The sequence below is a fragment of the Anarrhichthys ocellatus genome, unplaced genomic scaffold (genome assembly GCF_004355925.1).
Source record: "Anarrhichthys ocellatus isolate YVR2014 unplaced genomic scaffold, GSC_Weel_1.0 scaffold15, whole genome shotgun sequence".
Taxonomy (NCBI): Eukaryota; Metazoa; Chordata; class Actinopteri; order Perciformes; family Anarhichadidae; genus Anarrhichthys; species Anarrhichthys ocellatus.
This window is the reverse complement of record NW_022280045.1, coordinates 3,445,149-3,459,239: the sequence shown is the minus strand read 5'-3', so window position 1 is coordinate 3,459,239 and position 14,091 is coordinate 3,445,149. Positions and strand designations below refer to the sequence as shown.

General features: G+C 40.9%; 2 protein-coding genes across 2 annotated transcripts; both read left to right on the top strand.

Annotated features, from left to right (window-relative positions):
• The first annotated feature begins 929 nt into the window (after positions 1–929).
• On the top strand, positions 930–6,862 carry ppp1r7 (protein phosphatase 1, regulatory (inhibitor) subunit 7). Its single transcript, XM_031855185.1, has 10 exons — positions 930–1,007; positions 1,742–1,837; positions 2,034–2,089; positions 2,455–2,520; positions 2,730–2,860; positions 3,099–3,261; positions 3,417–3,533; positions 3,640–3,744; positions 3,868–3,954; positions 4,854–6,862. The coding sequence occupies exons 1-10, from the start codon at positions 968–970 to the stop codon at positions 5,028–5,030; spliced, it is 1,038 nt and encodes a 345-aa protein (XP_031711045.1). The 5' UTR covers positions 930–967; the 3' UTR covers positions 5,031–6,862.
• A 267-nt stretch (positions 6,863–7,129) lies between these two features.
• Positions 7,130–14,085, top strand: ubxn7 (UBX domain protein 7). The gene is made up of 11 exons (XM_031854410.1): positions 7,130–7,235; positions 8,814–8,967; positions 9,274–9,338; positions 9,451–9,516; positions 9,682–9,794; positions 10,201–10,347; positions 10,752–10,842; positions 11,720–11,850; positions 12,246–12,750; positions 12,851–12,930; positions 13,571–14,085. The coding sequence occupies exons 1-11, from the start codon at positions 7,130–7,132 to the stop codon at positions 13,730–13,732; spliced, it is 1,620 nt and encodes a 539-aa protein (XP_031710270.1). The 3' UTR covers positions 13,733–14,085.
• The last annotated feature ends 6 nt before the right edge of the window (positions 14,086–14,091 follow it).

The following is a 14,091-nucleotide window of genomic DNA, read 5'->3' as shown; positions in this document are numbered from 1 at the left end:
AGATGTGACACACACACACACGCACGCACATGTTACTCTGCTGACTGACCTCTGACCTCCTAATTGTCTCTCAAACAACCCTAACTGCCTGATCATGTCCGTTACGCTCATAACATGCTCCTGTGTCCATTTCTGTGATTATCAGTAGATAGTAAAGTTAAAACAATGACTATGGTCATAATTATTACACACACTGACACACACACACACACACACACACACACACACACCACATTTGGATGTTGGTATGTATGTTAATGTCAAAATAATACTTTTTCGAAATGCATATATTGCTTGTTTTCCTTATTCCTCTTATCACATGTACTACAAAACTCCTTAGTGTTTCAGTGCCCTTGTGGCACATTGTTGCCCTGAGGCAACAAACCAAAATCTGGCTGGGGGGTGCATGGGTTTTTATCCCCTAAAATAAAAGGTCATGCCATAGAGGGATGATATACAAAAGTCTTATCAGTAAAATAACGAAAAGTAGAATGACTCATCATGCAGAATAGACCATTGCACAGTAACATCGCTGTATATAATATATTATTGGACATTAACAAGTTTACAGCATTATAGCTCTAGGTTGAGCTTCATATACTGTTGCACAGTTTAATAAATAACAATGGATGATATTCTAGTTATTGATCACATGTTTTGAATATAAATGCTTATCTTCAATGCAACTAGTAATTAAAGCTGTCAGATAAATCTAATGTAGTCAAAAGTGCATTTCTCTCTGAATTTATGTGCCTCTGATTTATATATAAGTACAGAATTTGAAGAAAGGTATGTCTATTTATTTATTTTACACCACTGCTGATGGTGTTGTTTTCGTGAATTCACGGTATATTATGTACTCAACATGTTTTCATTTATGTGCGGCACCAGCGTCATCTAGTGTCTGACCGCAGCATGAGCCTCCACCGGATTGGCTGAGCAGTTGTCAGGACTGTTTACAAGAAACATGGCTTCCAGGTCTGTTGGAGAGCTTCAGGAGATGGAAGGTCAGTAAATATGTAAAGATTAAGCCGTGCCATGATTGAATTAGCTTAGTCAACCGGCATTCATTTTGATAAATGTATCTGTTTTTATACGAACACATCCGGCGTGTTTTCCCCTTGTTACTAGCCACACCTTCATCACAGGCTTGCTAGCTAACAGGCAAACAACAACCTCCGTTAGCTGACGTTAACTTACAACTGTCCTGCTCGTCATCTCATTTCAGTTTCCATAGCTGCGTTGTCAAATATAATGGTCTCACACTCTATTTTATGTTTGACGTAGCTTGTCTGCTCGTACAACATGCATCCACATTTAGCTCGTAAACCTGCATGTTGTGGTCCACTCAGCTAACTAGCTAACATGGTTAGCATTGTTTACCCTGTGTGTTAATGGGATTGAGCTAAACTTAACAGCGAGCTTGCGAGTTATAGCTAAACTGCAGCAACTGCGGTCCCATCCACAGCAATCAAAGCTACCCAATTAATGGCGGAATCCCAGTTTGGCACACGTGTTTTTGCAGTGCAGAAGCCTGGTTTAGTTGAAAGCCATGGGTTGTGACAGTAAGACAGAGGCTGGATGCTCCACATGACATCCCCCCCCCAACCTGACTCATCAGTGGGCGATGAGGAGCTGGGCCCAGTCTGTGCATCAGCTAAATGTGTCCCCGATACAACAGCACTGCGTCTGTATGTATGGTGAATGTGACGCTTCACTTCTCTTTGTCTGCTGACTGTAGTGGACCGAAGGGGTGAGTCCGAGGAGTCTGGTGATGATGAGACCAAGAGGAAGAGCATCAATGGCAACATGGACCCCAACCAGCCCGCTACCACAAGTAAAGCATCACATCTTCTCAGCACAGCCACAAAAACAATCAGGACACAAGTCAGGCAGCTGTAGTGACTGCATTACATAACTATGATTCTTCTCTGTTGCTTTAAAAAAGCCTTTTGTGTCTATATCATGTTCAGGAATACTCTGACTTCATGCAACTATATAAGTTCACTGATTTATCCTTGCTCTTATTAAAGGTAAAGAAGAGTCTCCTGTTGACATGGACACTATAACTTTGGACCCAGAGGAAGAGGTGAGAGGACTCTAAACACTAGCTACTGTCCCAAAGTACATCTTATAATGCTTTTCAGTAAAAATGTCCATCTTCAATGACTCCATTTTGTTGGGGGATTATAAGGGACTTCATTTGTCTTTTTGGGAGGTAACATTTTGTGGTAGATTTTATTTGTAGAGCTTTAGAATGGAAGCAAATTTATTTTTATTGCAACAAAAAAAATTATGATCTTTTCTGACAAATGTTTCACCACTGCAACTATATCTCTAATGTATGTCAATCCATATGTGGGCTCGACACTCGAATGTAAATGACACAATTACCCCTAACTACTATTACTTTATAAACATTTTGTCTTCCTAAGCTGTCTGTTTTCTTTCTAGGATGTTGATCTTGTTCATTGTCGTATTGGAAAGATTGAAGGATTGGAGGTGCTACAGAAAGCTAAAGTAAGTAACTTCAGTATGAAGTGCCACTGTCACTGAGTGATGATGTAATGGTAGCAGCATAGTGTGCAGAATCTGGAGTTAGCCAGACAAGGCTGCAACCATGTTCTTTTTTTCTTTATTAATCATTTCTTAAAATAAAGTAGTGAAATACAGCTAATGATTGTATCTGCACTTACCTGTTTTTTTCCCCATCTGTCTCTTTTGTACAGACGCTCTCCTTAAGACAGAATCTCATAAAGAAGATAGAAAACCTTGAAAGTCTGCGCTCGCTGCAGGAACTAGATCTCTATGACAATCAGATTCGCAAACTGGAGAACCTGCACAACCTCACAGAGATCGAGTAAGTCTGAAGGAAACAGAAGACTTTGTCTCTATTGTTTCTGCAGATTATAGAGATTCCATCTATTCCATAGAATGTTATTTATATTAAGATATTTATGGAAAATCTCATTTCCACACACTAGTTAATATCTAGAGATTGTTGGAGTCTGGAAAACCACTGTAATATATGTTTCATGTGACTGACTTGGAACAAAAAATTGAATTCTGATGAGCATACCTGTTTGACTGATCCACAGGCAGCTTGACATGTCCTTCAATATGCTGAGGAAGGTGGAGGGTTTGGAGCAAATGACTCGGCTGAAGAAACTTTTTCTACTTCACAACAAAATTGGCAGCATTGCCAACCTGGAACACCTCACGGGCCTGGAAATGCTGGAGCTGGGCTCCAATCGCATCCGGGTATGACACAAAGCGACTCTTGGCCACTGAGAAATGAGAAATCAATGCTACACATTGTCTTTTTCAAATTATGCATCAAAGGAAGTTTGTGAATTTTCTATGAAATCATTATGTCGTGTTTATTTGTGTCTCTTTCTATTTTGTCATGTTCACAGGTCATAGAGAACCTGGATACTCTTTCATCTTTGCAAAGTTTGTTTCTTGGCACCAACAAAATAACTACGCTTCAGAATCTGGAGGGTTTACACAACCTGACGGTTTTAAGCATTCAGGTATTCACAAACTCTCTTCAACGCTCGTGTGAGTGGTTACAAGAATACAATTGGAAATGTGTAAATGCAAACACTGGTGAGTCGTTTCGTGTACTTTCATTTGCAGAGTAACCGGATCACAAAAATTGAGGGTCTACAGAATCTGGTCAGCCTGAGAGAGCTCTATCTGAGCCACAATGGCATTGAGGTCATCGAGGGCCTGGAAAACAACGTGAGTTAAAGAAATTCCAAAGCTTATTTCTGAAAGGACTGAGTGCCAAGCTGCCCATCGTGTAGTTTGCCGACTCTGCAAACATGTACCGTACATTCAAACACTGTTTGTTTTCCCTCACAGAAAAAGCTTACAACCCTGGACATCGCAGCCAATCGAGTAAAGAAAATCGAAAACATCAGCCATCTGACAGACCTGCAGGAGTTCTGGGTACGGATAGTTTGTGAAGTTAAACTAGAATGTAATCGTGATGGTCTTTTATTATGCTACCTTATTATGGAACCCCTCAAGCCTTACCACTACATGTTTTCACAGCAGACATGTTGACTTGACATAGCAGGAAATATAATCAAATAAATAAAGACTAATAAAATAACCATGTTGCATTAAGAGTCTTAGTGAGTCAGGCCAAAGAGCCAGCATGCAGTAGCAGAGTCCTGGAGCTCAACTGTCATTTACTTTATCATATATATGTGCTTGTCCTGCTTTGTAAAATGCAACTGATTCATTCATATTTAAGTGGTTAGTACAAAGTTTTAAATAACATACTTTTAAAAAATAGATCCAAGGAATAAATCAAATTTGAAATTGCTAGATAAATCAATTGATATATTTATTAAATTGCACTTTAAAAGAATGGAGTAGCACATGGTTAGTTGAAGAACTTGTCTATTTGACAGTACAGGGTTTCAAAGGGAAGTATGAAAGCTGTGTTCACAAATTGATTTAATTATTCAAATCTTGAAAGGGAAATTATTTTCATTCATCAGCTTCCTATTGACGGTCCTGTTTACCGACTCTTAACGCTGTTTGTACAGCACTCTGGGCCGTCGTCTGGCAAAAGCAATCTGCCTTTTTGAATGCTGCTTACATGAGCATGCATCATCAGCAACTTCTGGCTACAGACATTGAAAGCTTTTACTACTTCCCATAATGCATCAGCAAGGCTTTGCCACAAGAGCCCAGGGGCACCGACAAACCCAGGTGTACTTTGAAACCAAATACCTCCGAACTGTATGTTCCAAGAGTGCTTAAAGTTTGTGTTTGAGCTCCCATTACTCAGTCTGTCCTCTTATTGACTATGCTGTCCTTGGATTTCCCCCCCCCAGATGAACGATAATCAGATAGATAACTGGTCAGATCTCGACGAGTTGAAGAATGCCAAGACTCTGGAGACGGTCTACCTTGAAAGAAACCCTTTACAGAAGGATCCACAGTACCGGCGAAAGATCATGCTGGCGCTGCCCAGTGTACGCCAGATCGACGCTACCTTCATCCGCTTCTAAACCGCAGTGTAAAAATCCACCTGCCAGCTCCGCAGTGTTCTCCCTCACCACCCTGCGTGTCCTACCTCCAAAACAAACTTCATTTTGAAACACACTGGCCTCACTGATTCATATAGTCACTCCGTACACAAACGCACATTCTGACATTTGCGCTCACCCACGACTCACTCAACATACATGTATGCACTCATTCACACCTTGATCTATGCTGTTGGGTGGAAGCTTATTTATTTCTTAAGCAGGGTATAAACTGTGAGAAGGATTTCAAAATGTACACCATGTCCATTTCCTCTTCTTTTTTTTTTTTTTCCACTGCACTTATTTTTCTTCTATTGTTTTGCATGTGAGATGAAGTATGGAGACATATTTCCTCAATATGAGTCTTGTTTATTACATTGTTGAGGCTGCACTGCTATCATATGAGAGGAAAGAGTGGCATTCTTACTATTTGAGGGATCTTTTTTTGAGAGTTTATTCTTTTTGGTTGGACAGGATGAGACTGTTCTCACAAGGTACACAGTGAGCAGACGAACATTGAATGGGAAGTCCCTAAGAAAAAAAATGTAACATATTGTAATCTTTAGAATGAAGGAATTGCCAAACTTGACTCCCACAGAAAGATCCAAAATGATTAATCATTTTTAATAAACTGAAGAAGGGCAAATCGTGATCTCTATGCCTTGTCCACATATTTTACAGCCCGTTCTCTGATGAATAAGAGTGACCTCTGCGTTAAAACGCCGCTCATGAGAAAGATCATTTAATGTGTCCATAAAGATGGTTCAGTTTTTTACCTTGAATACATCAGCTTGTTTTTTTGACTGTGGGGAAATTGTTCATATCTGTTCTGATATCAGTAAAATGTAGATTGTTTTTTAAGTGAATTTACTTGGCAGGACTGGTCTCATATGTGTTAACTGATGTAAGATAAATTACGTCTTGCTGTTCATTTTTTTTTTAAATACATTTTGTGGTTTAAAGTTTTCAGATATTTAAAGTACATATTCTATTCTTATTTGGCCTTCAGTACAGCTTAAGAGTAGATAGTCGTGTATATTTATGTTGCCATGGGATTCCTTGGATCAGGCACTGAGGTGAACACCTTGAACCAGAACGGAGGGACTTATCCTTATGGTCCCGTGTATATATTGCTCGAGTGCACTTGATTTACTCCCAGGTTACAATGAACAGGTGATGTATCTTTGATATGAGAATAATTCCCCACCTCGGGACTAAAAGGTCACATTTGGACACATCAGATTACTACGCATTGCTGGGTTTACACGGCAAACTAAGTGCTTTCTGTGCAGCATAAGATACTGACCATTATCATCTGATTCCTTTCATCCGAGTCTAAAGTGCATCTTCAAACTGTTCAATTGGGCTGAGTTAATATTGTATCTCCCTTTGTAGGCAGGAACATAACAGCGTAGTATGCTGGTTTGTATTGTAGGTGTCTTTACAATGTGCTCTCTTTCAAAGGATTTGAAGTTATGATCATAAATTAAATTGTTTAGTGGCCAGTGGGATTGGAAGTGTCACTTAGTGTTTTGAATATAATTTGGACATCTCATGATTTAGAAAGTCAGTTCCATCATCACCTTCCCTTTGTAAAGTGAGATTAATTTTTTCTTGTAAATGGCAGGCAGTACAGCAGCTTTATTTGAGAAGAGTGATTAAGACAACTTGACCTTGATTGGTTACTGAATGAGCAATTATTCTAATTGCTAGTAGCTGATTGTTGTTAGAACTGAGTCTTCAGTTTCTGGACTTGGTTCATGCTGTTTTCAAACTGAATGTATTATGCAAATAATAAAATTACACGACTTAAAGAGAAAGTCTATGTAGTTTTAATTTTCGAGGTATAATATTTGAAATATAAGAAAAAACACTTTTTTTAAGAGATTACAAAAACTTAAGGGAACCATCAGGGTAATGCATAAAAATCTATGAATTACCCTGATTTTGTATTTTAAATAATTAAGACAGTAAAATGCAATTTATGTTTACCGGACTACATAACCCACAATGCAGAAGAATCTTTTGGTGACGTATGGGGCTCGCGCCGCGCCAGGCAGGCATCAAGGACTGCGTAGCGCATGCGCGACATTTATGTTGTTGTTTGTGGCGGTAAGATGGCGGCGCTCGGAGACACCTCAGCTCCGGAGGTGAATGGGTTAATACAACAATTCACAGCAATAACAGGTAAAAATAACATTTTATTGAACGTTTGATTTATTAAGTAGGTTTTGGTTATCCAACTGGAATAGCTCCATTGTCCAACAGACCAGGAAATGAGTGCGTGGTTTGAAAAACGGACGTTAAGTCTTCCCCTGGCCCCTACGCTGTCAATGCTTTGCAGAGGGGGGAAAAGCACAGCCAGTTATCTGCTAAACTCAAGTGAAATGCTCCGAAAAGGACCGTAAGACCATCCGCTTTGAATGTGATCTGTCACAACCACTTAAAAAAAACCTATTTTCTTTGTGGTGCTCGTAACAGACACTATCTTGCTCGTCTCGAGCTGATTTTCTGCTCCTTTTTCCATTGCATGTTGTTTGATAATGTGGAATGGACGTCGGCTGTGCAACATTTCCCTTCTTCATCATCAGCCAGGCTTTACGTAGAGTTACTCTTCCCTCTGACTGTGACGCTAACCACGCTCGCACGCGCTCACTGTCAGTCTCCGACCACTGCTTCAGAGGTTGTCAGTAGTTTATGTGTGCTTTTGACGCGATCGACTGTGTTTTATTTCTAAGTTATTTAAAAGAGAGCATACTCAGTTCGGGGGCTGCTGCTGCTGCTCAGACCTGGAAAGTAAAACGGACATGCGCAGTGGACACGGAAAGATCAGCGTAGCCAAACGGTGCTGTTCACTTAATAAAAGACTAAAGTTAACGCTCGGATCAAGTGGTTTCTCACATGCAGAGTATTTCCATAGTTTTATTCATTATGTTAATTCGTGATCTTAAGTGGTTTAATCACAATTGTGGTGTTTTAGCAGCTTGTTCGTAGCCTACTAATAACGTAGCCCATGCTTAAGCTACATCACTGCCTACTATTTCCCAAAGCATACCAAAGCCTTTGTTAACACCGGATGCATTTATTTTCCGACGTTAACTTTCAGGCAGTCCTTTCGCTTTCATTCATATCAGTACAGTGTTGCTGTCAACGTGCAAAGACCTGCTTTGTTATCCATCACAGTGAACAGCATCACTGGCTTTTTAGGAAGTTACACTGTTGTTGCATTTCACAGGACCCCATTGTTGGAAAGCTTAATTTGCCATTAACACTAAAGGAGGACGTAGTTTTGACAAAAAAAAACACAATCCTAAACAACAGGAAGTTGTCATTGACGAGGTGTTTCACAGGCCTGTTTCAAATGTGTGCACTGTCACAAAAGAGTCGAATGAATGAAAACTTGTGGACCTCAGAAAGGCAAGCAATCAAACGAAAACTGTTTAGCAGTATGAATATGTGATGTGTATTAAACAGGTAAACATATAAAGTATACATTAGTATGATACTTTGATTGGATTAATTCGATATGCCGATGTTTTTTATGTGGTATGCCATCAGTTTTACTGTATTGCTATATACACATTGCTTTTCTAATGTTTACAGATTTAAAGATGCATCATCGCTATAGATGTGTGCAGATAAGTAACAAGATATTGCAGCACAGCACGTGTATGTGTGTGTACTGCCTTTGTGCTCATTTAGAAACAGTGTCACCCTGAGTTAGTTCATCATGCAAACTGTAACCTATGTCCGACACCGTTTAAGGGGCCACGGAGAGCGTAGGACAACACATGTTGGAAGCATGCAGCAACAACCTGGAGATGGCAGTGACCATGTTCCTGGACGGAGGCGGGATTGCAGAGGAGCCCAGCACTAGCTCCAGTTCAGCAGCTTCAAGCAGCAGAGCTCCCCCCTCAGAGTAGGCTGATATTTATCCAAACAAACATCTTTCTGATACAAGTGAAACAAAGTGTTTTTTTCGCTACATTTGACTTTCTTAAAGATACAATATCTCTGTGTTTTTTTTTGTATAGTGCTCCATATTTTTCTCTTAGTTTAGAGTTTTTTGTGGTTGTTAACGGTGGGCTGGGAGGAGAATTTGGGGTTCAGAGCACCGCTGTGATTTGGGTTGCTAACAAAATAAGAGAGTGCTTCTTTATAACTTGTCTGACACGTGATGATTTGCTTCTTAAAATAATACTGTATATATTGCTTTGTGTCTCAGTGAAGTACGAGCACCCATTCCCCAGAAGCAGGACATATTGGTGGAACCGGAACCATTGTTTGGAGGTATTGTACTTTTCTTATTCGACCTCATGCAAACAGATGTTAAGCTCAATTGTTGTTTACGACTGTGCTGTTTCAGTCAAACTGACTTTTGATGTGTCTGTTATACGCGCAGTGCCAAAGCGAAGAAGACCTGCTCGATCTATATTTGATGGTTTCCGAGACTTCCAAACAGAAACAAGTGAGTAAATTCAGTCTTTCCGAGCTTAAAGGACGCGGTCGGAAGTGAACGTGGTGTAGTTTAATATTGCGTAGTTACAAGTCTGTCACTTTTCTCTCTCTCTCTCAATCTTTTTCACTGTGTCTGAACTTCCTGTAATGACTGTGAATGTTTCTCTTTTCCTAGTTCGCCAGGAACAGGAGCTGCGTAACGGTGGAACAGTGGATAAGAAACTGAGCACCCTGGCAGACCTTTTCCGTCCTCCCATTGAGCTCATGCACAAAGGCAGCTTTGAGACGGTGAGGAGTCGATCACCCGACACTTTAAACCACACGTCTTTATTCGGTTTGTGTGAACTTTTCAGTGAAATTTCAGATGGTCGACTGTGTAGATCAACGGTGGGAAACCGGGTCTGCTTTGTGTGGAAGTCATTTTTGATGCGTGCATTTTCCCTGTCTGTTTGAATGTGCACTCGCAGTATCTGTGAAATCAGCTGGTGTAATGTGGTCATAGGATCTCATACCACTAATGTAGAGATGGTAATGATTGTTCTCCATAAAGAAACACACGTGTACTTTATCATTTGTCCTCCATCAAGCTGTAGCTTAACCTTCTGGTCTTCGTCCAGACTCGCCGATTTAACAATTACCTCTCTCACTAATTGTCACAATCCAGCTTGATTTCCTGTGTTGTTTGTGCTTCCAGGCTAAAGACTGTGGACAACTGGAGAACAAGTGGCTTATGATCAACATTCAAAATGTTCAGGACTTTGCCTGCCAGTGCCTGAACAGAGATGTTTGGAGTAACGATGCAGTGAAGACCATCATCAGAGAACACTTTATATTCTGGCAGGTATGTAGTTTCAGAGCTCTGGGGTGCTTTCATGTTCCTGCAAAAACATCGTGTCGAGGTCTTTGCGAGGGCCCGGCTGCTAAACTCATTCGATGGGAAGGTGAAGTTGAAAGTCCATTAATGATATGAGAAAGGAATTTAGTCAGCGATGCAGAAATGGAGACCATCGTCAGTACAGAAGCGGAACGTAAAGTAGTGCATTAACGGTGCAAACGTCTTTTTCAAGTACACGATAATGTTGTAGTACCCACTTCTGCTTCTGCTTCTTCTACAAAAAGCCTTGCAATCAGCACACAAAATCCTTTTTGTCTCATAATCCAAATATTCACATATATGTAACTCAATTCAAGTATAACTGGTGAGAGGTTCATGTCTGTCTTGTTGTACATTTCCTTTCATTGCAGGTTTATCATGATAGTGAGGAGGGACAAAGATACATCCAGTTCTATAAGCTGAACAAGTTCCCCTATATTTCCATCCTCGATCCCCGAACAGGTGAGTTAGTCTCAGCATTATCCACAGCGCTGATCTTCAATGACACCATATATAAAGACCTTTATTGAAAATATTCAGGTCCAGGATACAAATCCTCAACACCAGACTCTCCAACTAAAACCAACGAACAAATACAACAAAATAATACCAGAATATACTTGTTTTAAATAACAATAGTTTCACAAATAAAAAACAAAGTCAGCTTTTTTTATTTGTACAAAATAATCTTTGTTGACCAGAATTGTAATCTATTTTAAAATAGTTACCTGAAGGAGCTGGAACTAAAGGAGCTCCCTCTTAAATTATACCTGTTATTCCAAAAGTAGATGTGATATTATATATATGCTGTGCACGAGCTTATAATAATCAATCATGTCATCTCTACGTCTCCTAGACGAGGGTAGGTAAATGTAATTGCATGACATCTGTTTAAGTTCAATTAGCTTTTAACATCTTTATGTATATTTTCATTGATAAGGACACTGGACCCATCTTGCAAATTGAAGAGGAGATATTACAAAGGATTTTTATTTACTATATATTGCAGACAACGCACAGCATTAGAATAATTAATAGCATCATTATACAACATCCTTGAACAATGATGCGTGACTGAGCAGGAGATCCTTGTGTGATCAGGTGATGGGATCAATCCAGGCCAACAATAGGTTTTTCACTAAATAAATAATGAAGATAAATGAACTGCATTATCTGTAGAACTACATAAACAGTACAATACGGTACGGTTAGCGGATCTCTCGCCGTTTACATCTGCAAAGTAGTTCTACGTCAGTGCAGCCACGCACATCTGCTTTTGCAGCTACTCTGTAATTGATGTTGTTATTGACCCGTGCTGTTCGAAACATGTTCTCTTCAGGTCAAAAAATGGTGGAGTGGAATCAGCTGGACGTGGCGTCGTTCCTGGAGCAGACGACCGGCTTCCTGGCAGAGCACGGGCAGCTAGATGGGCCGTCCTGTCACGCACCTCCTGCCAAACGGGCTCGCTCTGTGGGTCTCTCTTCTCATGTGTCGCCTCTGATTCTCTTTATTTTTTCTGCTCTAATAAGAACGCTCTCTCTCTCTCTCTCGCTCTCGCTCTCTCTCTCTCTTTCACTCTGTTGAAATGTCACAACTCTGATTTGTTTAGTAACTGTGTTATTATCTGGGCTTTCGGTTATTACATAATAGTAGTATATGATGGCGCTCCGTTGTTGTCTCTTCCTTGTCCAAAAGGCTGCATTACATGTAGAAGATGAGATTTTTGTGAATTGTACTATCTGGTGAATGCGTCAATCAGCGTGGTCATCAGTCTCTTATTAAGTTAGTTATACCACATTTTTGTGTTATTCTACTCGGCTCTTTGATTTGTTTTCTACAGCTGCACACTCTGTTTTCTGCTCTAGGAGAGTTTGATCGATGCCAGTGAAGACAGTCAGCTGGAGGCAGCGATCCGAGCCTCCCTACAGGAGACCCACTACGAGTCCTCAAATGCCCCCGAGCCCCCCGATTCCCCCCGATCCGACGACGAATCCGACGCAGAGCCTTTCTCCGACAGCGAGGGTCCCATCTCTGTTGACGGCTCAGACAGCGAAGTGCCAGTACCCCACGAAGAGAAAAGTTTTACCAGCAAACACACACCGCTCCCTCCGGCCAATGCGGCTCAGCAGCGTCTACATCCCGATAGTTCCACTTCTTCCCATAGAAAGTCTCCGTACAAAGAAAACAACCACAGTCACAAGAAGGAGGAGAGCAAAAAGAACCACCTGGAGCCCTCGGCTGCCGGTCCTCGTCATCCTCAGCCTGAAGCAGATTCTGGAGGCAACCACTGTCCCCCAGCGGCGGAAAGCGCCGGACCTTCCAAGACCAGCACCACCAAAACCTGTGACGGGGACTGTCCTGACGACAATGGTATGCCGACGCGTCATTCTAAAACAGTTGTGATGACGGTGAAGGGATACGGGAGTTTGAAAGATACTTACCACCATGTTTGTTTGTTTTTTCAACATAGGTCCCAAAGCCAGGTTGATGCTCCGTTACCCAGACGGACAGAGAGAACAAATTTCCTTGTCTTCTAAAGCAAAACTTTTGGTGAGAACACAACACAATAACTCCATTTATAAAAAAAAAAAGGGGTAACGTTTTTGGAAATACACTTCTATTCAATAGAACTAGTATATTAAGTATGAAGCTGGAGCCAAGAGGAGATGCGCTTAGCTTAGCATAAAGACTGGAAGCAAACGGCTAATCTTGTTCTGTCCAAAGGTTTAAAAATGTGCCTACCAGCACCTCTAAAGCTCACTAGTTAACACATTATACCTGTGTTTGTTTAATTCACGTCGAACACCTTAAAACCTTTACTGTTTTTGGACTGCACCACTTGCCGTACTCCAGGAAGTCACTGCTTTACGCTTTGACTTTCGTACAGATGAAACAAGATATAACATGTTAATTGTTGAGCCTCAGCGATGCCGATAAGTCGATTTTCTTTTTCTTTTTTTTTTACTTTGGTCAAAGCTATGTTAGCTCTTTCCAGTTGTTATGCTAAGCTAACCGGCTGTTGGCTCCAGCTTCATAAATGCTGTCCTCTAACTCGAGGCAACATAGCCAATAAGCGAATGTCACAAAATGCCAAACTATTTACTTTAAATAACATAATTAGTCATTTTTTACAGTACTGATTGTAACTTTAAATGTCTCGCTTCTGTGTATTACTCTCTCTCTCGTCAAGGCCCTGGTAAGACACGCCCAGTCCAAAGGTTACCCTAATGAACGCTTCGAACTCGTCACCAACTTTCCCAGAAGGAAGCTGGCCCACTTGGACTATGACATCACGCTGCAGGAGGCGGGGCTTTGTCCACAGGAGACTGTATTTGTTCAGGAGAGGAACTAGCCTTGTCAGACTCACTCACTTTCGCTTGACTGTATCTCTCTGTGATAGACCTCACCCTCTCACCAATGATCTGGGACGATGTCACTGGCCTTGATCCCGATACCTTTCTGTTGTCCTGGAATTAGGCCCCGATTTTGCCAAGACAGCTCTCAGTGGATGGACTACTTTCCCCGCCACTCCACTAATCTGAATACTGATGTCTCTACTGACAGCCTAATACCTTTGTACTGCTCTACAATTGGCCAGTAAGGTGTACGGATGCCGGCACTCTTTCATTTTTTTAAAAATTGCGATTTATTCTTTTCTGATAAAGGCTTCATTTTTGTTCTGAACTCGGAGGCACATCAGGAAATAATAAA

What these genes read in the sequence shown, in the direction of transcription:
- ubxn7 (XM_031854410.1), top strand. Translation starts at nt 7,130, where the DNA reads ATGCGCGACATTTATGTTGTTGTTTGTGGCGGTAAGATGGCGGCGCTC. An exon ending in ACCGGAACCATTGTTTGGAG is followed by an intron (nt 9,339 to 9,450) that starts GTATTGTACTTT and finishes TTATACGCGCAG; the next exon opens with TGCCAAAGCGAAGAAGACCT. An exon ending in CATCCTCGATCCCCGAACAG is followed by an intron (nt 10,843 to 11,719) that starts GTGAGTTAGTCT and finishes TGTTCTCTTCAG; the next exon opens with GTCAAAAAATGGTGGAGTGG.
- ppp1r7 (XM_031855185.1), top strand. Translation starts at nt 968, where the DNA reads ATGGCTTCCAGGTCTGTTGGAGAGCTTCAGGAGATGGAAG. An exon ending in CAACCAGCCCGCTACCACAA is followed by an intron (nt 1,838 to 2,033) that starts GTAAAGCATCAC and finishes CTCTTATTAAAG; the next exon opens with GTAAAGAAGAGTCTCCTGTT. An exon ending in CACAACCTCACAGAGATCGA is followed by an intron (nt 2,861 to 3,098) that starts GTAAGTCTGAAG and finishes ACTGATCCACAG; the next exon opens with GCAGCTTGACATGTCCTTCA.